The sequence below is a fragment of the Anopheles stephensi genome, chromosome 2 (genome assembly GCF_013141755.1).
Source record: "Anopheles stephensi strain Indian chromosome 2, UCI_ANSTEP_V1.0, whole genome shotgun sequence".
Taxonomy (NCBI): domain Eukaryota; kingdom Metazoa; phylum Arthropoda; class Insecta; order Diptera; family Culicidae; genus Anopheles; species Anopheles stephensi.
In genome coordinates, this window is record NC_050202.1 from 87,553,660 (window position 1) to 87,579,483 (window position 25,824).

The following is a 25,824-nucleotide window of genomic DNA, read 5'->3' on the forward strand; positions in this document are numbered from 1 at the left end:
TTACCAGGCGCTACAACCGTTTTGCGGTCTTGACCTGCTGCATCAAACCTCGATTCCGCTCACGATTAACCGGCCATTCTGGCTGACGCATCAACGCCATCACTCCATCTCAATTTGATCATAACACGCCTCCCCTGTCCGTGTGGACGGCCTAAAAGGACTTTACGGGCTGGGTCGTCCGGTGTCATCAATGTTGTTGTCGGTGATGACTTTAGACCCCAGAGAGAGGTGAAGTTTTGAACACGACTTCGAAGGTGCGGTCACCTATCTGTACATGACCCCTGCGTAAATCAGTGTTTGTTGGCAGGACCGCTGGTGATGCCATCATCATATCGGGTTTCGCCTCGTTAATCTCCAACCCGAGGTTCTGTGCCGCACGCTCGATCCTTTGATAAGGCTTCTGCTTCATAGGAGAGCCTCAAACCAATGATGTCTATGTCATCAGCGTATGCCAGGATCTGGATTGACTTATAGAAGATGGTCCCCGAAGTTTCCACCTCCGAGTCGCGGATGGCTCTCTCTAACGCCAGGTTGAAAAGCAGACAGGCAAACCCATCTCCCTGGCGCAAGCCCTTGAAACTCCCACTTTAGCAAAAAGGTTCATTCAATGGAGATACTTGTCAGCATAAGAGGCTGTAAGATCTAGTTAATCGAAATCAACTTTGAACCGTCAAGTCTTTTCGTCCGAAGCCATTTGTCCTAGAATGTCTTCCGCCATATGCTCCAAAAACCTAAATCAGGCTATTAGTATTAATTTGTAATGCAGATTGCATAACTTTGGGCAGCTTCATGGATAGTTACACATTCTCTGAATGCAGATAAAACCTTCATGTGTCATGTTTAACAAGACCATTACTTCTATCCGTAGCCCATACCAGCCAATTACCCTCCGAATGCAGGCTGCAGTTGCATCAATGCATCTCGTTAGCACAGTCCCTCACTAAAGGTGGAAGGTGATGATTCTATGCAAACCAGCATTTTCGAATCGTCACGCTGCGCGATAATAGCTCCTTATGTCGATGTTGGGAAAGCTCTTCTTCCGATACCCCACCCACCCAGTCGTTGGAATGTTCGGGAAGTAAGTAAGTAAAGTTCCAACTAAATCCCACCGCAATCCCCAGCGCTAAAATGCATCCATCAACCATCCAGCGGTCCCCCAGCACGGGACGGCTTTATCATCAGTGGAATAAAATTACAAACGACGAACCCCACTTTCGCCAGCATTCAACTCTTCCGTTGTCGCTTGACAGTGTTAGATAAGGGTTAAAAAATGCTTACCTTTAAGTGCTTGCGTGCGTGTGTGTGCGTGTGGTTCCTTCCTCCAGCTGGCCGGATAAAAGCAGACGAGCGAACGAAGCGATACAGCATCCCGTCTCGGGCATCTCGCACGCTTTCAGCTACCTTTTTTGCTGCTCCTTCCGAGAGCGTTCACCGGGGCCTGAAGACTGCAACGGTGACAAAAGACAATTTCACTCGCGACGCCACCTCTTGGTCAGTTTCTCTTTTGTCGTCCGGCCGTGCAGAGCAGCGCCAAGCGCTCGTTTCGGAAGTAATTTCACTTTCGTTTGAGTTCACTGCTGCGTGTGGAGCGATGACGATGATGACGACGGTGGCGTGTTGTTTACTGCCGGTGTTGCTGAGCCTGCTGCCCAGCTCCAGTGCTGCCTTCGTTGACGGGGTAGAATCTTCCGGTGCCGGCAAGAACATTTACACCCACGATTGGGAACCTTCTTCGGCTGTGGAGCTACGTGCCGTTCTACGCTGTAAGTTTGGTTTCAAACAGGTTTGCCACACTTCGAACTGTAACTGTACACTCATCACTACAATCTCCGACAGCACTGGCCAAAACCAAAGACAAGCAGACTCCTCCAGCGGAAGGCAAGCAGCTTCCCACCTTCTCAGCGGCTCCGTTCGGATCACCGTCCAGCCCGTGCAAATGTCTCCATGGCATCTGTAGCTGTTGCTTAGGTAACAGAAACCTTCCTGCTCCTGCAATTTCCTTCAGTTTCACACCCGTCCCTCTTCTGCAGGAGTTTTCAGCTTGAACGGTTGTGCGAATCTAACCTACATTCCCGAGGACTTTGCGTTCGAGTTTCGCATGATTTTCAACAACCGCGTGCTGACGAAGAATCGTATCAGCGGCAAGAACCCGAAGCCGATCTGCGTACACCCGCCGCGGTTCGATTTCATCGAGGTGTGTGCCAACTTTTACGACGTGTACTTTGTCGGACGGAACATGCACGTCTGTATGGAGATGAACGGAAACTTCGAGGGTTATGAGCTGTTTTCCAGGTGAATCTGGCAGCACAGAAAGTACGATTCCTGGAGCTCTGTTTCAATGACCTGCTGTTCTCTTTACACTTTCCACAACAGATCGTTCAACTGTCTACGGATAGGCGATAAGGGCGTGAAGGTAATGAAGCCGGGTGAAACTATAGGAGGATCGGTTAATCCATCGCTTGAGGCCGAAATCGATTACGGAGATGATATTGAGGATTACGACGAGGCCGTCGTATGAGCCGGAGTTTCACTGCTCACTAGTAAACCCGTTCACAATGGCGGTTTTCGTGGAACTGTTGGAAAAGGTGTATTATTAGCCGCCGACTAGCCGCTCGTTACGAACCCTGCCCGTAACAAGCCGCCCGAACTGTCAAATCGAGCAATGACAGCTGTGCCTTCCAAATGTAAACAAAACGCGCAAATAAACATTAGCACGCTCTACCCACACCTACACACGCGAAATACCGGCGCTTTCCACTTTTGCACAACAGAAATGAGTATTTTTTTTGGCCACGTTAGGACACACTGCGGTAGAATATTCACCACAAAAGGCTTACAGCTATGTGCAGCAACGTTCGGAAAGGTCCACTACACAACCAAAGTAAAGTGTGAGCTCGATGCAATTACCGAAAAGGAAATTACCGAACAGGGGCTGAAGCCACGCAAACATCGTGGTCGCATCAAGTGCAACAACACGGCAATAGGGCCCGAAATACACGAAGCAATCATCAAATGCGTGAAGGACTATCCGCTCAAGAGTCTCGTTGCCGACGGGCAGCGGTTAAACAATTGCGTTCGATCACGCAAATGGTTCCCGCTCGATACACCGTCGAACCGCGGTTCGGATCGATCGAGCGAACGGATGCCTTCCAGTGCCCGGCGCCAGAGCTCTTCCGCGTTCGATATGCACGACGAGTACAGCTGCCTAACGCAGCTGATCGGTCGAGCCGATGCGGAGTATGCCGTGCTGAAGCGCATCTTTACCGAAATCAACCAACGCGACCCGGAACTGAAGCCACGTAGCTTTCTCGACTTTGGTGCGGGCGTTGGAACTGGTACGTGGGCCGTGACCGACTTTTGGCGCGAGCATCTGTTTGAGATACTGTCGGTGGACAAATCGCGCCATATGAACGATCTGGCGGAGCTGGTGTTGCGACAGGGCGATCCGAACAAGGCAACGATGTTGCGGAACGTGTTCTACAGACAGTTCCTTCCGGCTAATCCGGAGCGCAAGTACGATATCGTGTTGAGTTCGTTTTCGCTCTTTGATCAACCGTCCCGGCGTCGACTGTACGAGCTGGTGGATCAGCTGTACAGCACGTTCGACAAGTATTTGATCTTGGTCGAGCAGGGATCGAATGCGGGCTTCCAGCTGCTGGACGGTATACGTAACCACATTCGACGGAATTACGATACGGACGAGAAGCACCTGTTTGCACCGGTAGCACGTAGCACGCCCTGGGAGGACATTCCAGCTTAAACACTACTCATCTGCTTTACTTCTAGTGTCCCCACACGAAGGCCTGCCCGCGGATGGTGAAAGACGATGGGACGCCCTGCAACTTTGAGGCCACCTACACACGCAGCTTCCCGTCCTCCGATGGGCATCAGTATGGAAGCATTCTCTACTCGTACCTGGTGTACCGGAAGGGGGCGCCGGATAATGCACACCAGTTTCCGCGCCTCGTACGTCCGACCGCTGTGCGTTCGAAGCATTGCGTGTGTCACGTCTGCTCGGCGGATGGCAAGCTACGGGACGTTGCCTTTACGACGGCGAAACATGGCCAGTAAGTGGTGGGCGGACGACAGCAAGTATGTGTAAGGTCTGCTATTTAGCCGGTTATATCTTTGCAGAATTGTACACCGGTGCGCCAAGGCCAGTCGATGGGGTGATCTGCTCCCGATGCACATTCAGTGGCTGAACAGTGCGAAGGATGAAGAACCTAGCGAAGAGACTTGAAGCGTCGGCCCTTTTTGCAGTCGATTTGTAAATAGTCCGATACATAAATAAAAAGTTCATACTGCTGGAAGGCTTGCTGCTCTCGGTGCTTAATTCATCCCAGAATCGGGGTAGTTGTGTAGGCGATCCGAAAGGCAGGACTTTAGGACCTCTCGTTTCGTTGGCCAGAATGTCGGATGCGGACCTAGATCGTTTGCGCGTTTCCTCCCGTGGGTAGATTGATTCGTTTGTTTATTATACCTTTCAAACAACTTGCACGCGCGCGCACGCACCTTCGCGTGTGTGTGTGTGTATGATGTATGTGTACAGGTTTAATTAATCAGTTTCTAATATTTCTTACTAATGCCTCTCCCACCATATGCTCTCTTTTGCAGCAGCAGTTAGTGTTTGTAACGATTTTTGTGTTTTTTTTCACTTCCACTCACTCAACACTCCAGGTCTCGAGTCGTACGCAGCGCGCGTACACGTACGCGCTCTCCGTATCTGTCCCTAATATTTCATATAACTTAACCGGTACTTGTGTGTATGTGTGTGTGTGTGGGTTTGGGGCGGGGGATGTCGTTGCATTCAATAATAACACCTGTCCTTTCTTACCTACATATGACTTAAAAAGAAGCCGCTGCGATCCGGTGCAGCAGGATTACGCAAGATACACACACACAGCCTACTCAGCCCCACTCCTCTATTAACTTAAACCACTGGAGCGAGAAAGAGACGCGAGACGTTGTACGTTACATCGAGAGCAATGGCATAAAACCGAGCCGTTTCTCGTTCGTGTCTGTGTGTGTGTGTTTTGTTTTCTTGTCCTGTCTCTGTTAAAACCCCAATACTATTTTATTCTACACTGCTTGCAATATTTATCTATGTATAGGTATATGTATAGGCGCACTAATTCGAGAGAGAGAGAGTGTGCCCGGCCATCCACTCAGCAGCGTCACAACTAAGCAGAAAACAACCGAAAAGGGAAGGAATCGTGGAAAGGAAAGCCTCTGATATCCGTGTATCCTCAGCTAATCCGATTGCTGATACTTCTAAACTGTACAAAAGCCCCTTTTATGTGTGTGTGTTGGACAACCGGAAACTCCGCTATCTACTAGTTCTAACAGTACGGATCGTGTGTATGTGCAGTTGAGTTGAATAAGCGATAGATACAACGGACCAGCCGAGCCACCGTTGACCTACCTGCCTAGGAAGGCCCGCACACACACCCAGAGGCATCTACGGGTTAAATAAAATGTTGTGCTTGTGTTTGTGTGATCTAAATAATCGAAATAGTGGAGGGTTTCGCACCTATATCATCTCGCATCATCCCGTGCGCACGTACGGTAAATCATTAAAACCCAACGAATGAGGATGGCAAACAATTTGAGGGGGGGCGGGGTGTTTTCAAGGCTCCCCGGATCCTGTTGGCAACCATATTACACTATGTTCAGCGCCTCATCGGAGGCAGATAGGCCGAGTAGGATGAGTACATCGAGTTCTGCTGCGCGCGCTGGATCGCGCTCGGGTCCTGGTACTGCGACTGCATGTTCATCACGCCCATCTGCACCGGGCCGAGCTGGGCCGAGTTCTGGATGAAGCCGGCCGCCGGATTGCCGATGTAGCCGCCCGTTCCCGGCGACTGGCCAGCCGTCGTCATCCGGTACCCGTTCAGCGACCCGTACGGCGACATCAGGTTCGTGCTAATCGCCACGTTCGGGCTGACGCTGCTCGAACGGTTTGCCGCCGCCGCCATGTGCTGTATTTGGGCGGACGATGCGGCCGCCGCATTGCGCCGTGCCGCGCCGGCCACAGCTGCCGCCGCCACCGCATTCTGCGCGATCGACGGCATGTTCATGTTGCCCGTGTAGTACTTGTGATAGTTGATGGTGGACATTTGCGCGGCGGAATGGATCGAAACCGGCGGGGTGGATATGTTGCGGACAACGTTCTGTGCCGGCACCATATTACCGCCCGCGGATTGGTTGGAGCTGGTGCCGCTCGCTCCCCCACCACCACCACCGCCCGGTGGCCCACCACCAGCACCGCCGTGCGAATGGGCGGCGTGATGGGCGGAGGGAGGTGGCGTGACGGGCGAGTTGCAAATGTCCACGTTGGTGGTGAGTTGCTGCAGCTTCGAGAGGCAGGATATCTGTGGCCCTTGCTGCTGCTGCTGCTGGAGCTGCTGTCCCGTCGCTCCGCCCTGGCAGGACTGAGGCTCGAGCTGCGGGGTCGGGGTCGGGGTCGGTGTTGGAGCGGGCGTTGGTGCCTGGGGGATTGGTGTGTGCGAACCGGGGTGCGTTACGCCGCCCGACTGTTGCTGCTGCTGCTGCTGCTGCTGGACGTAGAAGTTGTTGGCGGAGGATACGGCACAGGAGGACACGGGTGAGGCTCCGAGTCGCTGGTGCGGGCTGTGCAGGCTGGCCGGGGTATGGTTGTTGGACATTCGGTGCTGGATGACGCTGCCGTAGGAGGTTGGTGACTGGGGGTAGGGTGGCGCTTGACCCGACAGGGCCAGCTGCGCACCCAGATAGCCACCGCTCGCCGCCGCCGCCGCCGCCTGATGCATGTTCTGACTGTGCGCTTGGTGGTTGAGCGATTGGCCGTACGTTTGGTGCATCTGTTGCTGGAGAGCCAGCTGCTGTTGGTGCTGCTGTTGCTGCTGTTGATTCAGCGAAGCCGCCTGCATCGCTGCCTGTTGCTGCTGTTGCTGGTGTTGCTGCTGCTGCTGCTGTTGCTGCTGATGATGGCCCGGGCTTACGATCGGTTGTATCACATTGCTAACGACCGGCGGTGTCGTGCGGCTTTGATGACGCTGTTGCGCTCCTGGCGTTGGTGTGTTGCGACTCACCTTCGGTGTGGACGCTCGCTGTGAACGACCCGCCGTACCGCTGTTTCCTCCGCCGTGAGCTATCTGCTGCTGCTGCTGCTGAGCGAGATGCTGCTGGGAGGGATGTTGCTTACCCCGTCCGCTGCTTCCATTGCCAGAGCCACCGCCACTAGCGCCACCACCAGCACCACCGGCACCAGCCCCACCACCACCCGCATTGTTCGCTATTATTGTCATCTGCTGAGGCGGATGCTGTGGACTCGTTTCCGGCACGTGCGTATGCATCGCCATGTGCATTTGTGACTGATGCTGCAACTGTTGCTGCTGCTGCTGCTGCTGATGCACGGAACAGTCCGAGTAGGGGCCTCCGATCGAGCCACCGTGCTGCGACACGACACTCGGCGGTCGTATCGCGTCGGCCGAGTTCTGCGAGGTCACGTCGCTCGCTATGCTGGCCGGCGATTCCAGCCCCAGCTGGCTCACGTCTATATCGCACTGACCGTACTGATGCAGGCTCTGGACCGAGTTGGAGGTCGTGGATTCCGGCGTGTACACACCGATGGAATGTTCACCACCGCTCGGCGTTCCCTGTTTCATGTCCGCCTGCTGCGTGCCGCCCGTCGCCCCATCGCTATCCCCATTGCCGAGCAGATGCATCGTTTGCTGTTGTACCGAGGCGTGACAGGAGCCGGCCGTTGCCGGGTCGTTGACCGCTGGCGAAGACTTTGCTGCTCCGGCAACCATACAGGAGGAGTCGTTCAGCTTGTTGCTGGAGGAGGAGGCGTTGTCGTTCTTGTTCTTCTGGATCGATTTGTGCTGCGTGTGTTGCTGCTGCGCGGCGTGCTGTTGCTGCTGGTGTTGATAATGCTGATGTTGCTGTTGGTGTTGCTGCTGCTGATGCTGGTGATGTTGCTGAGCTAGTTGGTGCGGATGCTGCACGACCTGGGCAGAGGACAGATGATGATATTGGTTGGCTTTCGCACACAGCAGCCCGGTGTCGTACGGTGACGGACAAAGTTGCTGTTGCTGCTGTTGTTGCTGCTGATGTTGCTGTTGCTGTTGTTGCTGCTGCTGAGAGGAATGTTGCGAGAGATGGTGAACGTCCGGGGCGTTGCTTCCCTTGAACTTGCTACCATCATCAGCAGCTGCAGCGGCATTCGAGGCGGACTTGGAAGAGGACTTCCCGTGCTTGGTTCCTCCCGAGGACGTTGAGGATGAGGATGACTGCTCGATCGCACCACCGCCGGACGTGCCTTTGCGATCCGACTTGCCAGTGTTCCGCTCCTTCGGCTGGTAGGCCGGTGCGGAAGAGGCCGCCGCCGGTGGGACCTGCTGGTACTGTTGCTCCTGATGCTGGAACGAAGGGTACAGATTGGAGGGAAAGCTGCCGTACGCCATGCTGGTGGCCAGATCGAGATGGAACTTGTTCGGTGACTTCTGGCTGCCCGTGTCCAGGTGCGTAAGGTTGTAGCTCTGGTAGTACGGTTCCAGCTGCCAATACTGCGAAGGTGCGTAGCTCGGCAGCTGATTGATGCCGGGAAACTGGGACGACATCTTGTTCAGATCGATCGTCGTCTTTGGGTCGTGCATCGGGTGCTTGGAGGATGCGGACGCGTGCTTATCCGTCCGACAGGACGACGATGCACTGTTCATGCCCATGGCACCCGTCGGGCCCATCGCTCCGGGAGGACCGGACGACATCATCATGCTGCCGCTGTGCACGTTCCCGGCTGCCACACCTAGCGACGGGGACGAGCTGACGGGCAGGTTGTTCGGGATGCCAGCACCACCCATACCGCCGCCTTGCATTGAAGCGCCGGCGGAAGTTGCGCCAACACCCGCTCCATCCATCAACAGCGGTGACATGTTGGCCGATGACTTGGAGCTCATGTGGTACTGTTGCTGCTGTTGCTGCTGCTGATGGTGCTGCTGCTGCTGCTGCTGCTGTTGCTGCTGTTGGTGCTGCTGCTGCTGATGGTGCTGGTGCGGATTTGGCGGATGTTGAGATGGATGATGCTGCGAGTGTTGTTGCTGTGCATGGTGATGTTGCTGCTGCTGTTGCTGCTGCTGCAGTTGATGTTGCTGTTGTTGGGGCTGCTGCTGTTGCTGTTGCTGCTGCTGCTGCTGCTGATGAACTTGATGACTCTCCTGCTGCAACACTTTACAATGGCTGTTGACTGTTGGGGTTGTGGTGTTGCCGCTGTTAGCGCCCTGATTCCCACCGTACGAACCAGTCGCAGCAGCACTGTGCTTCATCGCTTCCTTGCGAGCATTTGCTTCCGAACGCTTGGAAGAAGAAGCCGTCCCCGTCGTAGTCCCAGTTCCCACGGATGGCATCGCCGTGCTGGTGGATGAGGCCGAGTGGTCGCCTTTCGCGCTACTCGATCCCGAACCCGACGAGCTAGTCGACGACGTTGAACCGGAGGACCGTTTGCCCACTGGCGGCTGCTGTTCGCTAGCCGGTGAGGACGAAGATGAGTTACTGCTGCGGCTTGTCTTACCACCTTCCTCTGGTATGCTCACGGAAGCAGCAGCAACGATATTGGTAGAGCTAACAGCCGATGCACCACCACTCGCAGCAGATGATTTCTCCTTTGCTCGTTTCGTTTCAGCCTTTGGTTCTTCTCCGCCGCCGTATGCTGCGTCCGTGCTCGAATCGCTTCGCTTTCCACTGTCCATCAGCGTGGCAGCGGCGCTTGTTACAACCGCCGTAGCCGTGCCGACGACGGAACTTTCCGAAAGCTTTGCTGCAGCACTGGCGGTGCTGTGCGAGGACGCCACTTTAAGCGATTCGTTTTTTGCACCCTTAGACGACCCGGTGCACACCGGCGGAGATACGGTGCTGCAGGTGGATGCGGCGCTAGTGGACTTCGCTGGTGACTTGTCCTTCCGAATGTCCACAACACCACCGGCGACGCTGGCATTCTCGCTGCCCGCTGAAGAGGCTAAGGAACCGGATACACTCGTACTGTTGCCAATCCCGGAGGTAGTAGTGTGCGTAAGGCTGGCCAGCTTGGTCACCTCCTCGTTCTGTTTGATGACAGACTGATCGGATTTCTCGCCGGCAATTGCCAACGGTTTTCCTGGCTGCTGCTGCTGCTGTGGCGTCGGTTCAGCAGGGACCGTCATGTCCATCGTTTTCATAAACTTCTTCTTGTGCATCGCCATCTCGTGAACCGTGGCCGCCGGAGCCGACGGCTGGCCAGCCGGTACGATTGCCGAAGTTTGTTGAATTATGCCCGTGTCGGTGCTTGCTTTGGCAGCCGTCTCCTTCGCATCTTCCCTCGCCCTTATAACCTCGGTCGCTTTGGACGCTTCCGTTGCCGACTCTTCGTGCGGCTTAGCTTCCCCCGAGCCGGTGGTGTCCACAATCACTTTCGGCCGGGTTCGGAGCGGTTCGGCGTGATGTTGCTGCTGCTGCAGCTGCTGCTGCTGATTGTGATGATGTTTGTCATAGTTTTCATTGATCTTCAGCACACTGGCCGTATTGTTGGCGGCGCCGTTCGCAGCACGCTCGGCGGACGTTCGATTCGTACCGTGGTCCGCATCGTTCGGGTGCCTTTGTTTCGGCGAGCGACCACACTCTACTCCGCCGCCATTCGCCGTCTGACCGGGATCGACCATCGTTCCGACGGTTTTCCTTTCCGGCGTTGCTACACTCGCTCCCGCAGCGTTAGCAGCGTTATCCTGTTCGTGGCTCCGAGCCGCGTCCGAATCACTCGACTGTGCCAACAACGACGACTCTGCAGGTGTTGTTGTGAGACAGTTTTTTGATTCAGTTATCACAGAGATTTTTTCGTTGATCTCTACACCATTCACGAGGGGTAGCGTTTCGCTTATAACGCTACTGCTGCTGTTTTGCGACTGCTGTTCGGGTTGGGCCTTTGGCGGGCTGGTTCGTGTGTAAGACTCTTTACCAGCGGCCGATCGGCTGGTGGTGGTGGTGCTGCTATCCTTCTTCTCGGGAGTAGTAACCGGTGTGGAGGAAGGTGCTTGCAGAATTACGCCTTCCTTCTGTTCGGCTTTGCTGGTGACGCTTTCCTTCCCCTGCTCTAAGGAACTACGGTCGGAAAATGCTGCCGGTCGGCTAATGACGGAACCGGTGCTACACCCTTCGACAGAGGACCGGTTGCTTCGGGAGCCTTCCTTTGCTGTGTCTTCTTTGGAACCGACAGACACGACTTCATTTGTAGCTTCCGTCGGATGATGCGGTTGGGGTGTCCGCTGGTCGCTCGTTTGCGTGGCATTGCTTGTACTTTCCGGTTGTTCGTTTGATAAGGTCTGTGTTGTACTATTTTCCTGCACAGTTTGCTGAGCGTTGTCACTGTCGTTTGTTGCTGCTGGTGGTGCTTCCACTGTCGTAACTGCCGCAGCAGCAGCAACAGCAGCTCTCGTGGCTCGCTCCGTACTCTCCTCCTCCTTCCCACGACGCTCGCTTATTGTCTTACTCTTTTGAGCCTTTCCGCTCGGGGTTGGCGAATGATCGCGCGCTGCACCTGGCGGCCCTTTAGGAGCCATTTCGCTCGAACCATTGTTTACCGCGGTGGCTGGATTGTGCTGGGCGGCTTTAGTAGGAGATTTCTTCGGAATGGTTGCTGCTGCTGCTGCTGTCGGTGTACTGCGCGTTTCCTCCTCCATTTCGTCGTCCGCTTCACCGGAGGAGTAGTCTTCGCTCGCATCCGCCACCGGGACAATCGTTTTCTTACCCTGTCGCTTCTTATGGCTACGCCCACCGACGCCTGTAGTCGTGGGAGAAGTTTTATGGCGCAGCTTGCTACTGCTCGAACCGTGCGCGTTGACGGTGGTGGCCGATGTTTCCTTCTTGGCGGGCGAAAGTGACCCCGAACCCGCGATCGACGACGAGGAGGACGAGCAGGAAGGTAACATTTGCAATGCGTTGGACGACGCTGGTGCTTCGTGCGCCGTGTGATGCTGCTGATGCTTCTGCCTCACCGAGCCAGCCGTTGAGGAGCTGGTTCGAAATGGTTTCGACTTCTCCACCGTCGTTTCCGCTGGTTCCTCACTTTCGACCGCGTTCGCTGGACTGCTCGCCAAACGCTTTGAGTTTCGCATTCCCGTACCACCACCACGTTCGGTGCGTTTGCTGGCAACCCCAGCGGTCGGCACCACCGGGGAGGAACGTTGTTCGGTTTCCGTGTCTACGGTACGTCCAAACAGGCCAACCACCCCATTCACCGTGTCTGCCTCGCGCGTGGATGATTTGTGCGGACGAGTCCTCAGTTGCTCGCTAGCGGTTCGCGTCCGTTCCGGCGGTTGTTCGGGTTCCTGCTCCGAGTCGGAAAGTCGCATATTTATTCGCTTTCTTCGCGGACCACCAGCTCTGCCGGAAACGGGCGAGGCATCCTTCGGCAGATTGCTGAAGGCGGGCGGTGTTTTGTCTTCTACCGTTTCTTCCGAATCCAGCCGGCGTCGCTTTCGGAGTCTTTCGAACGTGTTCACACTGCCGAGTTTGCTAGATTCCTTCTCCTGCACCCCTACCCGGCCCCGTTTCCGTCCGCCGAGCGGCGTAGCATTACTACGTGCGGTTAGGGCAGCCACCACGGTTTCGTCCTCATCAGTGTGCTCTTCCACCTTGAGCGCATGCGATTTGCTAACGCGCGAAACGACCGGAGCTTCCAACGATGATCCTGATGCTGCTGCTGGTGGCGGTGACGGATCTCGTCCACGCTTTTTTCTTTTACCTGATGACTCTCCCTTTCGATGTGCCGGCTGCTGTGATGATCCGGCGCCACTTCCACCTTTAACCGCACGAGACGCTTTGTGTGGGTGCTTCTCGTCCCGATCCGATTCTTCTTCCGGTTTCGGACTGACGACACCAGCGCTCATCCGGTCCGCCGCTTCATTGTCCGCCGTCGCTTCGTTAACCTCCATCGGAGCAATGCTATTGTCAAGCTCAGAAAATGATGCCGTGCTGGAGAGAAACAGTGGCGTCCAGCGGAGACAGTCCTTTTCAATGGCGAGCCGTGCCCGGGACCGTACCGTACGCTCGTGCTGCTTGTCGACCAGCCGCCAATCGATGCATATGAGCGGTTGGTACACCTTGAAGCCGCCGCCCCGATCGATTTTGCGGTACTTGATGAAGGAGAGTAGCTGCAGCGCGAGCACAATGTCCGGCACGACCATGCCCGTTTCCTGCGAGATCTGCTGTATCGAGAGCGGCTCCGACCGGCGCCGGTATTCGTGCAAGTAGTTCAGTACGGTCGATTTCCAGTACGCGTAGTACGAAACCCGGCCAAGATCGGACAGCGGCTTTTCCGGTGTGCCCGGTTGACCCTCCTCCCGGCTGAGAAGGTAGCTGAAATCGATCAGAAACCGGCCGTAGCCCTGCCGCTGGTACTGCGGCATCGTCATAATGCATGACACGTTGTACTTCTGCTGGCAGTGCTTTTCCTTCGAGAAGTAGCCGACCAGGTGGTAGCCCTTGCGGTCGTAGCGCGTCAGCACGTAGAACAGGAACGGCTCTACGTCGTAGTACAGGGTTTTGTGATCGAGGAACAGCTTCGCCAGCAGGCACAGATTCTGACAGTAGATTTTGTTCGCATTTCCATCCACCTCAAACACGGACACACCATCGTGGCGGTAGATCTCCGTCCCGGGTGGATTACGCCAGGAGCATTTGTCCTGATGCCTTTGCAGTACCGCCTTGCTTTTGGTGTACTTTAAGCAGAACTCACACAGGAATAGCTTGGGTAGTCTGGTGAAGGAAATGGAACACACTCGTTAGCACATGTCTCCAAGCAAATGTTTGAATGATCATGACGAATAAACTTACCTAGCATATTCCTGAGGAAAGGGACTTGAATACCATGTTTCGATTTCGTACTTGCCGAACTCGATCGCCGCCGGACAACGATCCTGCGCTGCCATCAGTTTCGATGGCGACTGCTGAAGAATACTGTTCGAGGACTGGTGGCTGGGACGGTCGGGCGAGAAGTGTCGGCCACGTTCACTGTTGTTGTTGTTATACTTGCTAGTGGCCTTCGTCACTCCGACCACAATCTTTGTCGACTGTTCGCGCACGTACTTGTACAGTTCGGCGTCCTGCTGCGTCACGCCTTCCGGGAGGGTTTGTTTTTCTACGTTTGGAATCGAAGGAAATGGCCATTTATTAAGGGTGGATTCTCGCAGGAAAAGAGGGATCGCGAGCTTACCTATAGCATCTTCATTGGTTGAATCATACGGATTTTTGTAAGGTACTGGTAGACTGATAGCTTCTGTATTCCCCTTTGGATCTTTATCGCCCGTGAGCAATCTGTTGATGGGAAAAGAAGCATTTATATCCAGTTGCTAAACCACAGACTTAGCTGAACATCTATATACCTTTTCCGCTTCTTTTCGCCCGCTGCCGGTCGCATTATACTGGACTTCCGATCACTGTCCCGCGATTGGCTTAAGCAGTCGGAGCATCTACAAAGGATAAACAAATGCATCATGCAACAAAATGTCGACTCCCCTGTGTGCTTATCGCACTGCCCCCGCCCATTTACCTCCAAGCAGTTTTGCATTTTTTCATCTCCGACAGTGGTGGATTAAGACAGGACAGGTGAAAATGTTTCTTACAGCTCCAACAATCCAACAAACAAACACCTTTCACACCGTCCTCCTCGTCGTCGTCCTGGTTCGCACACGCATCACACACCTTGCACTCCTCACAGTGCCACACGTTGCCCTTTTCCAGCAGGCGTGATAGCGTCACCGTTCTGCTGTTGCTGCTGCTGCTGCTGCTGCTGCTACCGTGTCCCCCACTTCCGTTCGCACAGCTGTCGTGCAGCCCTGCTCCACAACTGCTGCAGCTGGTAAGTGTTTCGCACTCATCGTCCGATGCGTTACCGTCCGCTTCCTGGCACACCACACAAATGCTTCCGTCGGCCGAACGCTAAAACGAAGACCGAAAGGAATAGGAATTATTTTAACTTCAGCCGCGTGCTGAACAGCGAACATATCCGACAGGATAGCCACTTACATCTAAATGCTTGTTGCCACGCTTTTTCGGGGAGGTTGATTTGCGCTTGGTGATCGGTTTGAACACCGGGCCCGGTTTGTACAGCCGACCCTCCTGCATGATCGTGTCCTCCCCGAGCGCAATCCGAATCGCATGGCGGATCACACTCTTGTAGTCCGTGTCGGGCGCAATGTGCAGGTTGTTCGTCTGCTGTACATAGTTTTCAATCGATTTCTGCGACGACCCATCGAACTCGCCCAGATCGCGGACCGCTTTCGCTACCAGCCGCGATAGGTTGCTGTCATTCGTGACGTTGATGACACGCCGCTGGGTCGAGGTGGGCGCCTTATACGAGTGCAGCCCCTTGTTGTACACCTTCAGCACCGAGCCGGCCTCGACCGCTTCCTCCAGCTTTTCCGCCACAATGTCCTCGTGGAACTTGTGGTGGCTGCCGATCGCCTGGCAGATGCGCTGTATGCTGGGCCGCTGCTTCTGGAACCGGATGCGCCGTATCGCCTCCAGGATCCACTCTTTCCATATCTGCGGACTCACGTCATCGGGATTTTCACGCATTTTTCTTTGTTTTTCTTTCCTATATCACTCACTGCACGCGACTGTTGCGTTGCGGTGGAAAAAAGGGCAAGAGAGAAGCGATAGATAATTTAGCAATTTGCGCCGAAATAACGCCAGCAACGCAGGTGCATTCGAAGAACTAATGAATCATTGTAAACATTGCCCGTAAGACCCTACACGCACACACACACACACACACACACACACACACACACACACACACACACACACACGCACGCATTCACATTCATACACTCGTTCTCGCTCAATCTAGCAACATTGGCTCGCACACTCACACATGCACACACGGAAGAACACTCTTCACACCTTTGTGACGAAAGAATTCTCGAAAATTAGAATGTGTTTTGCCAAAAACACGGCAAAAGGAAAACACGATTGGCCCTAGACCGGCAACAGCAACCAGGCGGGCACCAGACACGGGAAGTGTGTATCGAGAATCCCACCAACACCACCGTGCAAAAAACCCGTCGTCGTCGCGCTGATCGGTCGACTCACTACACACGCGAATTTCTGCCTTTTGCCTTCGCAAAAACGCGCACGGCCAATTACCGCCGCTCGCAAAAATAGATTCTCACCGTGGACGGGGGCACAGCAGTGCGATGGCGATGATGATGATGATGATGATGGTTATTACCGATGGCACCAGAGCCAAGACAGCATAAACACGTATTAACCGTGACCACCGATCTCGTCGTCGCCCGTCGGGTTTAGTATGCTAATCCTTCCACCGATCGGACACACACATTCCGGACTTTGCAGCACACCGCACGGCGGCCATTTTGATTGTCTTTTTTAGCTAGCAAATTGTTTTTAATTGCAAACCGTCTGCCGTGTCTCCCGTCTGTCGCACTGGTCGCACCGTGCAGGGGCGAAATTTTCCGACGTATTTCGGACCATAAACACACTAACCTTTTCCTTCCAGCTTCAACACTATCGCACGACAGCGAGTGTGCGCTTGTGTGCGTGTGTGTAGAGGCGCAATGCTACACACCACTGCCGTACGAACAACACAGCAGCAATCCACTGCTGCTCTCTTCTAGCGTATTTACACGCGCTTCCACCAAGGAGGCTTCGCTGCGGAAGCGCGATTGTGTGTGCGAGTTCCGCTCCGGTCCAACAAGATTGACCACACTAATCTTCACCACCGCGACGGAAACGAAGAAAAAAAAAAACCACACACACGCACCAGAACGCATCCAGCAGAAGAACGGCGTTCTGTGGCGTTGTCACATCACTTGGTAACCGGGTCAGGGGCTGCACTCTTGAATATTTATATACATGTTCATCACTTTCTCGCGCCCATTCTTGGCTGGCGTACGCGTACAGCGAGGGAAAGGGACGAAGGTGCACGCAAGGATTCCGACGGATTTGTGGATGCGAAGGAGAGATGAAAAAAAAAATGGCCAGATGACGCGGTTCGCTTTTCCGTTTCTCCGAATGGCAGGCGGGCGTCGGTCCGCTTGGCCCGTTTTGCTACGTTCACTCGCGTTTGCGATGCGTCACTCGTGCGTTCTAACCCGCCAGGGGCAACTTTCAAAATCCTTGATAAAATGGCCAATTTCTTCTCTCATTTGCACAAAGTAAAATGAAAATAGGGTGCGTGCAGCATACTTGGACTTTGAAAAACTTCAGCTGCCAGGGTGATGCGTTTATGGGCGATGGTTCAGTAGTTGAAGGTTTGTTTACGGTTGCGATGGCAAATGGATGTGGAAAACGGATTCAAACGGAACAACCGCTGGTTTGTTTGGGATTCCTACGCAATTCTACCACAAATATCTTCTATTGAATATTTTTCATTCATAAATGTGTGAGAAAACGTGTGAAATGCGCATAAAAGTGAACCTTTACCCAAAGTCAACCCAAACCTACTTAAAATAAGCAACCACGACCGTTACCTGCTAACCGAATAAACGAGTGTAAAAGAATTCTATAATCCGGTAGAAGTTATACAAGCTTCATAATATTACCTTAAACCGTGAAATTAGGTGAAAAAATCACAATAAAAGCTGCAATTCAAACGAATCACACCAAATGCGCATTTCAAGCACGCGTACCAAATGCTCAACCGCGCACTATAAACGCTCATTTTGACATTGCGCCACTTGAAATGGGCTGTCAAGCATGGATAATAAACGGGTTTGTTGGTGTGGAAAGTTTGTTTTGTCTGTTGATTTGCTAACGCTGCTCAAGTGTCGTAAGTGTTTTTTGGTTATTATAAATGAATAATTTCTTTCCGAGGGTGCACATTCGTTGCTGTAGGTAGGACCGTTTGGCAGAAAGTGCGTACCGATCCGTTTGGACTACGGGTGAGCCTAGGTAGCGGCTAAAGGCATGCTTATCTGGCCTGCGTATGACGTCAGTTCTAAAAATACAACAGTTTCGACATCAAGCGGATGGCATGCTCGCGCGCCGTACGCTGGATGGATAGCTTCACTCGACGGCTTAGCATAGCGCAGCAAAGGGGACATTGTATGATTCCTCGAAGACATGAGCGTGCATCGGTGGATCAAACGTTGCTGGCTGGAAGTGTGTGCGTTTGTGCTGTAAAGCGACGGTGTCGATTGGTGTCTTCCGATTGTTGAGTTGAAAATAGTACGCGCCACCATGCCTAGTGTTTGCGGGAAAGTCGTCCGCTAGTCTGGCAGGAGCGATAAGTTTCTTTTTGTGTGTGTGTGCGTGTGTGTGCCTCGTATGTCTGTGCAACAACGGTTCACGTGTGCTCCTGCCACCCTTGCTCATCCTTGAACCGTAGCGCCATCGTTTGGAGCAGCCCCCATCGGCACCCGTCCCAACATCACCCAGCAGCATTTTGGTGCTGTTCGATATCGATTTTTGCGCTGGTGCGACTGGCTGGTTAACCTTACACCACCTGGACAAGGTTAAAAGGGTGATGCACAGTTGCATGAAAAGTACGTAACGTCGTCCTGGGGTTGCCTTTTGGGCCATATGGTTTACATGCTGCACGCGAAATGGCTATGTCCCCCACCGCTTTCAGCGTGCGATCCAGCAGCGACAGACAGTAGTTGGTGTAAGCTTGTACGTTTCGACAAAGAGAACGAACGACCGAAGTTCCAAGTGACCGTTGAAAGGCATGGCCTTCTGGCGTCCACAATCAACCTGCTGGCTGACTGGCGGCGTGCCTCTGGTTGCGCCTTTCACATTAATGAGCCGCGCAAAAAAAAAAGTGGCGCGCAAAACAGCAAGCTCAAAGATAATACGCACAACAACGCAGGCCAGCGCAGCGCAATGAGAATCGAAACGCCGCGGTTCCGAAACTGCGCGGATAATCTGTCGGAATGATCTAATGCTGTGCGATGACGCGGTCGGCGCTGACGAAGCCTCTCCTCCCCGAAGCGACGGTGATCAATCGTCGTGACTTGGGGCGATTGTTTCTGCTGCCCTGCTCCAACAACTGCTCAGGCTGTGCCGCATGAGCGAACCATCATCGATCTCGTGTTATGGCACGTTCTCTGTCGATGAGTCAGACCTCTGCCCTGCGGTGACGGGCTAAATGCCGATACACGAATATTTCGCATTTATTCAACCGATTCCATCCGGCATGATCATATTCCAGTTCGTTTGCCTGTGTGCGGTCGCGCACGGCGGGAATCAACATTTATGTTTGCTTTTTCAACACTAGAAAGCATCAAAATCGCGTCACCTGCGTAATCGCTGTCTCTTTCCCTCTCTCTCTCTCTCTCTCTCGTTCGTTCGCGCTCTCGCTGCGTACGCGCGATCGTACCTCGCTCGCGCACACATTCAGGCTCACCCACGCCCGCGTGGTTGTTGTTTACGCGACCTCCAGTGAATCACTTCCGGGCAGCGTGTGCGCCAGGCGCGGGCGACGCAGCAGGAAATCGAAACCGATGGGGTCTGAGTGTTTTTTTTCTGCCTTTCGGTGTTTGGTCTTTTGGGGTCGGTCGCGCACAATCGTCGTCGTCCGCCACTCGTCTCGAATGGGGCTGGGATATGATTTATTGGCAGGGGGCCCCCGTTTACGCTTCGCTTGTGCGCTGGATCAGCTTCACCATCGGTGTTCCTTATCGTTCTGTTTTGCAGCTATCTCCACGGTCATGATGCGCCCCTGCACGCTGGATATAAGAACCAACTATCACGATGGATGCTACACGTTCATGAGGTGAGATGATTTAATGCCTTCCGGACAATTTGTTTTGGCCGGGACCTGGTACCGGTACTGTACCGTTTGTGTTGTTGAAACCGAGATTGGTTTATGATCGGCTAATCCGTGCCCGATAAGACTGATTAACCCACGGTACGCGCAACTCGTGACATGGATTGTTTATTATTAACACACTTTGTAAACAACAGTCCGCTCAGCATGGAAAGATACGGAGAGGCGCGGAAAGATAAAATTCACCGTTCTGTTTTTTTTTCGTTTCTTTCCTTCGCAGGGACACTTTCAGATGCTGGAAGACACGGATAGAATCGGACAAATGTTCACAAATCTCCGAATTGTTTGCCGATCTGCAGCAGTCGCTGTCACGGAAGCAAGGTAAATAAAGCTCCAAGCCAAGTAAACTTCATTTTACGGTGTTTTGCAGGGTTTTACTGGGTAGCGGTGGAAGGGTCATTCGGGTTTTTGTTTGGCTTTTAAAATTTAATGCGCATTCATCAACGTCAGATTTTTTATGGCAGATTACAATAAATCTCATCCTTATCATGGTTACATGTTTCAACTAGATTTTTGTATGATAATTCAAACGCTATCTAGTATTTTTGTATGATAATTCAAAAATGATAATTCAAACGCTATGAAAATAGCTGGGAGTCGAACCCCGGGAGGCTTTGGCCTAATATATCCTAGCTTCTTTAACTTAAAAATGCCCGTGACTGGGTCCTGAGTAAGATTTGATACCAGAATCGTCGTGCTGGATGCTAGTGCCGTTACCGATATGCCTCTGGGCCTTTACGATAATACGACGTTAGTAATGACCAGCATTGGGCAAAATAGATGCAAATGATGCAATAGCATTAGTAAAGCTTTGGACTCATGCTTTTTGGTGAAAAAAAACCCATATTCAAGATTTAGGATGTAAAATATTGTAAAATGCTTCTAATCTTCGGGGGCGGTCCAGTGGCCGAGGTGATAACGGCGCCGGTCTTCATACGACAGGACCGGGTTCAAATCCCATCCAGACCGCCTCCTCGTACGCAGGGCTTGACTACTTTGCTACGGGTAACATTAAGTCACAGAAAGCCAGAAATGGCAGGCCAAGCCCTCACGAGGTTGTATAGTGCCAGGGAAGAAGAAGAAGAAGCTTCTAATCTTCACAAGGAGCACCAAATCTCGCCCATGGTTTGAGCCAAAGTGAGTTGAGAGGAGGTGTCGGAATAGCGATTTCGCGGTCGGACATCTTGAAAAAAATTTTGACGTTTACTTGACTGAAATGTAAACAAGCTGCGGTCAAGCATTCTTTGTTGGTCAAGCAAGCGATCTCTAGCAGACATTGATGAAGCTCGATCTGCTGTGCTCTTGATGAATTTTTGCTTGCAGATCGGCAAAAAAAAGGAACGATCCTATATCTCGGATCAACCAATAGTTCGGGGATGCAAACCGGCTCCGCCTGTGACGCCGATACAGTCAAAGCTGCCGTGTCCGTATAGGCGCTGAATCGTTACCACCTCAAACAGTAATAAATATAATACAGAATCACCTCAGATAGCACTGACACACTACAATATCCTGATTTCTTAACTTAATCTAAGCTTTCCGAATGATATTGAACAGCAGAATGGAATAAAACAAATCATATAATAATGTTGTTGCATCGAGAATAATAAACAACACATGTATAACCAGCTGATTCGATGCGGTCAAGTAAACGTCAAACTGGTGCTGGTCTTCTACTTCTTTCCATGTGTCAAAACGGGCTTTTTACGGCACCTCCTCTCAACTCACTTTGCACTCAGCAAAGGATCACCTAAAGGGAAAACCCTGCAACTAACTGCGCGGGAAGAAGGAATGCGTAATCTCTTCAAAATAATTGTTTGCCACATGAAGACCATTCTGCGTGCGCGTATTGACGAAGTGATTTGTTGACGTTGACATTCTGACCTATAACGAAAGCCCTGCAATGCTGCCCATCCGCCGATCCCGCTGTGCACCGATCCAATCATCTTCTATTTATGTCCGTTAATATGCTGATCATACTGAGATGTATTGCAGCAAACAAGCGATCCAATGCATTACGATCGGTTGATCGTATGAGTTTTGCTGTTTTCTCTCTTTCTCTCTCTCTCTCACTCGACATTCCTTCGGCACCCACGTAATGTCTTAAATTAACAGAGAAATCTTTCCTTTTATCTCCTTCCTCATCCTCATTACAACCCCTTCAGTGCGAGATATTGTATTCACGATGAAGAATGTCACACGAGCACCCGCCATGCTAGCGCGTCCAACCAGCAGGAAAGCGGTCACCACAACCACGGCACCATCGCAGCAGCAGCAGCAGCAGCAGCAAAATCACTCACCAACAACCATGCCACAGTGCCAGCGCCGGGCGCTCAAACAGGACGATCGGCCATCGCTTGACGGACAGTTAACATTCGGCGAATTTACTGCGATAGCATCCTGTACGAAATGTTTTGGGTAGTTGGCCTCCTTTTTTTCGCACCCACTGGACTGACCCACAGTCTGCGTGTGTGTGTGACGATCCCAGTACCGACTGTATCCACTAACCTGGTTTCCCGTTTTTTTTTCCCCGTTTCTATTTCTCGATCCTCCGAATCCTTCGTCCGCGCTTTGATGTCTAGCCGACAGTCGTCCTTTCACGCAATGCGCGCGCGCAACGGCGAGGACCTCGGTAGCTTGCTGGCCAGCCATGGGTCCGCAACGGACGGTGAACCGTCGGCCGGGCCGGAAGTGTTTCTCGGCGGTTCCTGCAATCCCACGACCTGGCGAGCGGACGTCGCCATTCCGGCGCTCGACCGGCTCGGCATTTCCTTCTACAATCCGGTAAGCGATCGGCGCGCCCGTTGCGCGGTTCGGTGGCGGCAAGTTTTTAATGTTTTGTTCTGCCCTTTTCTGCCCCGCTAGCAAGTATCCCACTGGACACCAGATCTGATCGAACTCGAGCATCGCGCCAAGGAAAAGGCGAAGGTACTGTTCTTCGTGCTCGACTCCCAGACCCGCTCCACTGCTGGGGCCATCGAGGTGGCACACATTGCCGGGCAGAACTCGAAATATTTATTGCTTGTGCTGCTGCCGTACGCCAGCAGACAGAAAATTCTCAATGAAACCCTATCGGAAGAGTAAGTTGATCGGTGGGCTAGTTGGGGTGATGAGAGGCTAAGAGAAACGCGGTTTTTTTTTCATCCCCATCATTGCAGCGAGTATATGGATCTCATGAGTAATCAGCTTATACTAAGGCAACTGGTGCTGCGCCGCGGGCTGCCAGTGTTGGACAGTATTCCCACGGCGCTGGAACAGATCAAGGAAGTGCTGCTGGGCAACTGTTGTCCCCAGCCCCCGGTGAATCTTGCATCGCGCTTAATGTGCGTATTTCGCCAGCCGCTTCCGTATCGCACACACATTTCAGCAAATCTTTCCACCTCCCTAACAGCTCTCTGCGACGAACGTTCGAACGAGTTGCGGCGGACATTACGGAATGGGCCCGCATCAGTCTGGAACAGTGTCAGCAAGCGCTTCGCTGTCTGGGCTACCCGGAAAACGTGAGCACGCTCGGCAACATTCAAAACATTCTGCTTTGCTACGAAGAGGTGGCCGGACTCGGGCAGCAAACGGAGCTCATAAGACGGGGCGACGCCAGCCAGGTACTTGTCAGCTTCGAGGAGTTTTGCGTGATCGATGCGTGCGTTTCGATACTGATGCTGGACTTCTACGAGCACAACTGCACGTCACCGATCAAGGGCACGAATCTTCAACAGCCGCCAGTGTATCTGACGGATCTGCAAGGTAGCTAATACCGTTTCCCTGACCCCACGGTACGTGACACTAATCCTTCAATCGGTTTCAGCATGGAACCACACCAACCCCGAACTATCGCCGTTCGAGAACGGCTCCGGCAAGAGCCCGCGGACATTCGTTTTGCCAAAAAATGGCGAAGAATCGATGGTCGCACCGACAACGAACGGAGCGACCGATCCTCCCAGTGTGGCTGGACCACCTAGCAGTAGAGGTGGCAGTGAAATCTGCCGCACCCCACCCGTCGCCACTGACCCGGGCGGTGAGCGGCCGAAGCCGCTGTCGCCCCTGCTTACCGGCTGCTCGCTCCCGGCAGAGATCGACGAACCACGTGCATTTACATTTGATGGCGATCCCTTCGACGATGAGGAACCGTTCCTGGGGCGCATCGAGGCCCGGGACGTGTATCTCGGGGGAAGCTGCTGGATGAAAACGAGCTGGCGGCAGCGGGTCGCCTTTCCGATGCTGAAGCGCCACAATCTCAGCTACTACGTGTCGGCACTGCACGAAGGGTTTTGCTGCAGCAAGCCGGAACCGATGGCCAGCGTGCCTGGCAGTCTTCAGCAGCAGCAGCAGCAATTTGACCCGCAAAGCACCCTGCGCTACGATGCCGCCATGCTCGACGCTTGCCGTATCGTCATATTCGCGATCACGAACGAAACACGATCTTTAGCACCCATGACAATGGCCGCGCACTACATCGGACTAGGGTACAACGTTGTGCTGTGCGTGCAGATGCTTTCCTCGAACGACGCGGCCACGAACGGGCACAAACCTACCGTGAGTAACAGTGTGCCCGGGTCAACATATTTAAGGGTTCGATTTACTATCCTCGCCACCATTTTTGTTTGCAGCTATCCTCATCCGCCATCAAAGACTATAACCGCGGGCGCGCCTATTTGATTGATCTGGCCAAACGGCACGGCATTCCAGTGTACGACGGCTTGGAGGAAACGTTCGACAGCGTTATCAACCGGTTAAGAAACTGTACTGTAAGATACTCAACCTAGCGCCGCAACATCAAACCCCCCCGTTTCCCTCGTCTCCCGCCTCCGGAATACCCGCTTATTGTGATTTAGAGTTTATTTTATTGCTCCTTTGCTCCACTCCACTTTTTTTTAACAAACCCAACAAAACAAATGAAGAGAACTTATTATAAACTAATTGTACACACAGAACACGAGAACACACACACACCGAAACCCGACAACCCTTGATGAGTAAGAAAATAACATAATTTAATAATTCTCAAGCACTCAGACACACAAACACCACCACCATCACCGTGTTCGCCAGGGTTGTGAAGCCTTTGGTTTGCTGCGTAGTCGAATTAAGAGTCGAAAGAAAATCATGGCGACCGGTGTCACTCCAACAGCCGGGCGCGCAACAACGAAGAAAGCGTGAAGTTCACGAATTCCTGTGGGCGTTCGGTGGGTAAGGCATGAGGTAAGGTCACGGCACGTTTGCGTTGCCTTTTTCTCTACTTTGACGACACTTTCCCGCAATCGTTGGCCGTGTTCTGGCGGGGTCAGAATCGATGTTGCACGCCGCTGCACAACCCAGATCCCTTCGACCGACCCGTTGGGGATGGTCATGGTGATGGCGTTGGTTTTTGTCACCCGTACACGTGCCGTTACGTACCGAGAATAGATTCACGCGAATAGTAGTAGTTCGACAGCGATATCGTTGGTGGTCGTGATGGATGGTTTTGGTACGCCAAGGTGGCCCCAGAATTTGGGTCAACCGGGTTTGAACTCTGCGTTTGATCAGTGCATACGCGATCGCGATGTACGGATGTAACGATGTAACGGAACTGCAGCTGGTACTTTTCTGAACACTGGACAACATTGTTTGTTCGTTTGTTAAAAGTTGTTCGCAACTGCATTTAAATATTAATTATGTTTTTCCATGTCTTATTTTGTAGCGTTCAACTATAGAGGGCGCTAGAAATAGTGTTCAACTTGTTCAGAATAATTTCCATTTTCAAAGGAAAGGTGTCAGAATTTTCCACAATTACTGGAAGAAAAAAATAAAAGGAGTGAAAATAATGAGAAATGGCTGGAACTTGCTTTGGTTCTACTCGCGGTGGGATCCACCAAATATTGTATATTGTGAGCTGTTCAACTCATATGGCCAAGTGCTCAAGCCAGCTGCGCCAGTCGTCTGATTATCAATCTAATCAGAGCCGATCTTCAGTTTCGATTTTAACAAAAATTCTAGCTCAGAACATCCACCCCGGGGTACCTCTAGCGGGATCGATCGTGCGGTTTACA

General features: G+C 52.8%; 4 protein-coding genes across 10 annotated transcripts; 3 read left to right on the forward strand and 1 right to left on the reverse strand.

Moving 5' to 3' along the window:
• The first annotated feature begins 1,271 nt into the window (after window positions 1-1,271).
• LOC118505099 lies at window positions 1,272-2,516 on the forward strand. Its single transcript, XM_036040402.1, has 3 exons — window positions 1,272-1,763; window positions 1,837-1,968; window positions 2,031-2,516. Exons 1-3 carry the CDS (start codon window positions 1,592-1,594, stop codon window positions 2,294-2,296), a joined length of 570 nt encoding a protein of 189 aa, XP_035896295.1. The 5' UTR covers window positions 1,272-1,591; the 3' UTR covers window positions 2,297-2,516.
• A 26-nt stretch (window positions 2,517-2,542) lies between these two features.
• LOC118505067 (methyltransferase-like protein 17, mitochondrial) lies at window positions 2,543-4,310 on the forward strand. Its single transcript, XM_036040350.1, has 3 exons — window positions 2,543-3,721; window positions 3,787-4,067; window positions 4,135-4,310. The coding sequence occupies exons 1-3, from the start codon at window positions 2,663-2,665 to the stop codon at window positions 4,238-4,240; spliced, it is 1,446 nt and encodes a 481-aa protein (XP_035896243.1). The 5' UTR covers window positions 2,543-2,662; the 3' UTR covers window positions 4,241-4,310.
• A 139-nt stretch (window positions 4,311-4,449) lies between these two features.
• LOC118505031 (serine-rich adhesin for platelets) lies at window positions 4,450-17,211 on the reverse strand. 6 transcript variants are annotated; one of them, XM_036040253.1, is made up of 7 exons: window positions 16,793-17,211; window positions 15,034-15,626; window positions 14,558-14,946; window positions 14,391-14,477; window positions 14,222-14,322; window positions 13,843-14,146; window positions 4,450-13,764 (listed from the first exon to the last, which is right to left on the reverse strand). In XM_036040253.1, exons 2-7 carry the CDS (start codon window positions 15,583-15,585, stop codon window positions 5,670-5,672), a joined length of 9,528 nt encoding a protein of 3,175 aa, XP_035896146.1. In that variant the 5' UTR covers window positions 15,586-15,626; window positions 16,793-17,211; the 3' UTR covers window positions 4,450-5,669. The 6 variants fall into 6 exon arrangements, with proteins under 6 accessions (XP_035896146.1, XP_035896145.1, XP_035896141.1 ...); XM_036040252.1 differs by having other exon boundaries at window positions 15,034-15,616; window positions 16,516-17,211; XM_036040248.1 differs by having other exon boundaries at window positions 16,516-17,211.
• Window positions 17,212-17,708: 497 nt separating this feature from the next.
• Window positions 17,709-24,825, forward strand: LOC118505045. Of its 2 annotated transcripts, none has more exons than XM_036040297.1 (10): window positions 17,709-17,800; window positions 19,666-19,744; window positions 20,019-20,119; window positions 21,964-22,216; window positions 22,381-22,582; window positions 22,664-22,878; window positions 22,957-23,121; window positions 23,190-23,542; window positions 23,604-24,331; window positions 24,406-24,825. In XM_036040297.1, the coding sequence occupies exons 1-10, from the start codon at window positions 17,728-17,730 to the stop codon at window positions 24,559-24,561; spliced, it is 2,325 nt and encodes a 774-aa protein (XP_035896190.1). In that variant the 5' UTR covers window positions 17,709-17,727; the 3' UTR covers window positions 24,562-24,825. The 2 variants fall into 2 exon arrangements, with proteins under 2 accessions (XP_035896190.1, XP_035896192.1); XM_036040299.1 differs by lacking the exon at window positions 17,709-17,800 and adding an exon at window positions 17,944-18,515 and having other exon boundaries at window positions 24,406-24,812.
• Window positions 24,826-25,824: the final 999 nt, after the last annotated feature.

What these genes read in the sequence shown, in the direction of transcription:
- LOC118505099 (XM_036040402.1), top strand. Translation starts at nt 1,592, where the DNA reads ATGACGATGATGACGACGGTGGCGTGTTGTTTACTGCCGGTGTTGCTG. An exon ending in GCTACGTGCCGTTCTACGCT is followed by an intron (nt 1,764 to 1,836) that starts GTAAGTTTGGTT and finishes AATCTCCGACAG; the next exon opens with CACTGGCCAAAACCAAAGAC. An exon ending in CATCTGTAGCTGTTGCTTAG is followed by an intron (nt 1,969 to 2,030) that starts GTAACAGAAACC and finishes CCTCTTCTGCAG; the next exon opens with GAGTTTTCAGCTTGAACGGT.
- LOC118505067 (XM_036040350.1), top strand. Translation starts at nt 2,663, where the DNA reads ATGACAGCTGTGCCTTCCAAATGTAAACAAAACGCGCAAATAAACATT. An exon ending in AGAAGCACCTGTTTGCACCG is followed by an intron (nt 3,722 to 3,786) that starts GTAGCACGTAGC and finishes CTTTACTTCTAG; the next exon opens with TGTCCCCACACGAAGGCCTG. An exon ending in ACGACGGCGAAACATGGCCA is followed by an intron (nt 4,068 to 4,134) that starts GTAAGTGGTGGG and finishes ATATCTTTGCAG; the next exon opens with AATTGTACACCGGTGCGCCA.
- LOC118505031 (XM_036040253.1), bottom strand. Translation starts at nt 15,585, where the DNA reads ATGCGTGAAAATCCCGATGACGTGAGTCCGCAGATATGGAAAGAGTGG. An exon ending in AACCAATGAAGATGCTATAG is followed by an intron (nt 14,147 to 14,221) that starts GTAAGCTCGCGA and finishes TTCCAAACGTAG; the next exon opens with AAAAACAAACCCTCCCGGAA. An exon ending in TTTCCTCAGGAATATGCTAG is followed by an intron (nt 13,765 to 13,842) that starts GTAAGTTTATTC and finishes TTCCTTCACCAG; the next exon opens with ACTACCCAAGCTATTCCTGT.
- LOC118505045 (XM_036040297.1), top strand. Translation starts at nt 17,728, where the DNA reads ATGGATAATAAACGGGTTTGTTGGTGTGGAAAGTTTGTTTTGTCTGTT. An exon ending in GCTAACGCTGCTCAAGTGTC is followed by an intron (nt 17,801 to 19,665) that starts GTAAGTGTTTTT and finishes TCTGTTTTGCAG; the next exon opens with CTATCTCCACGGTCATGATG. An exon ending in GTCGCTGTCACGGAAGCAAG is followed by an intron (nt 20,120 to 21,963) that starts GTAAATAAAGCT and finishes CAACCCCTTCAG; the next exon opens with TGCGAGATATTGTATTCACG.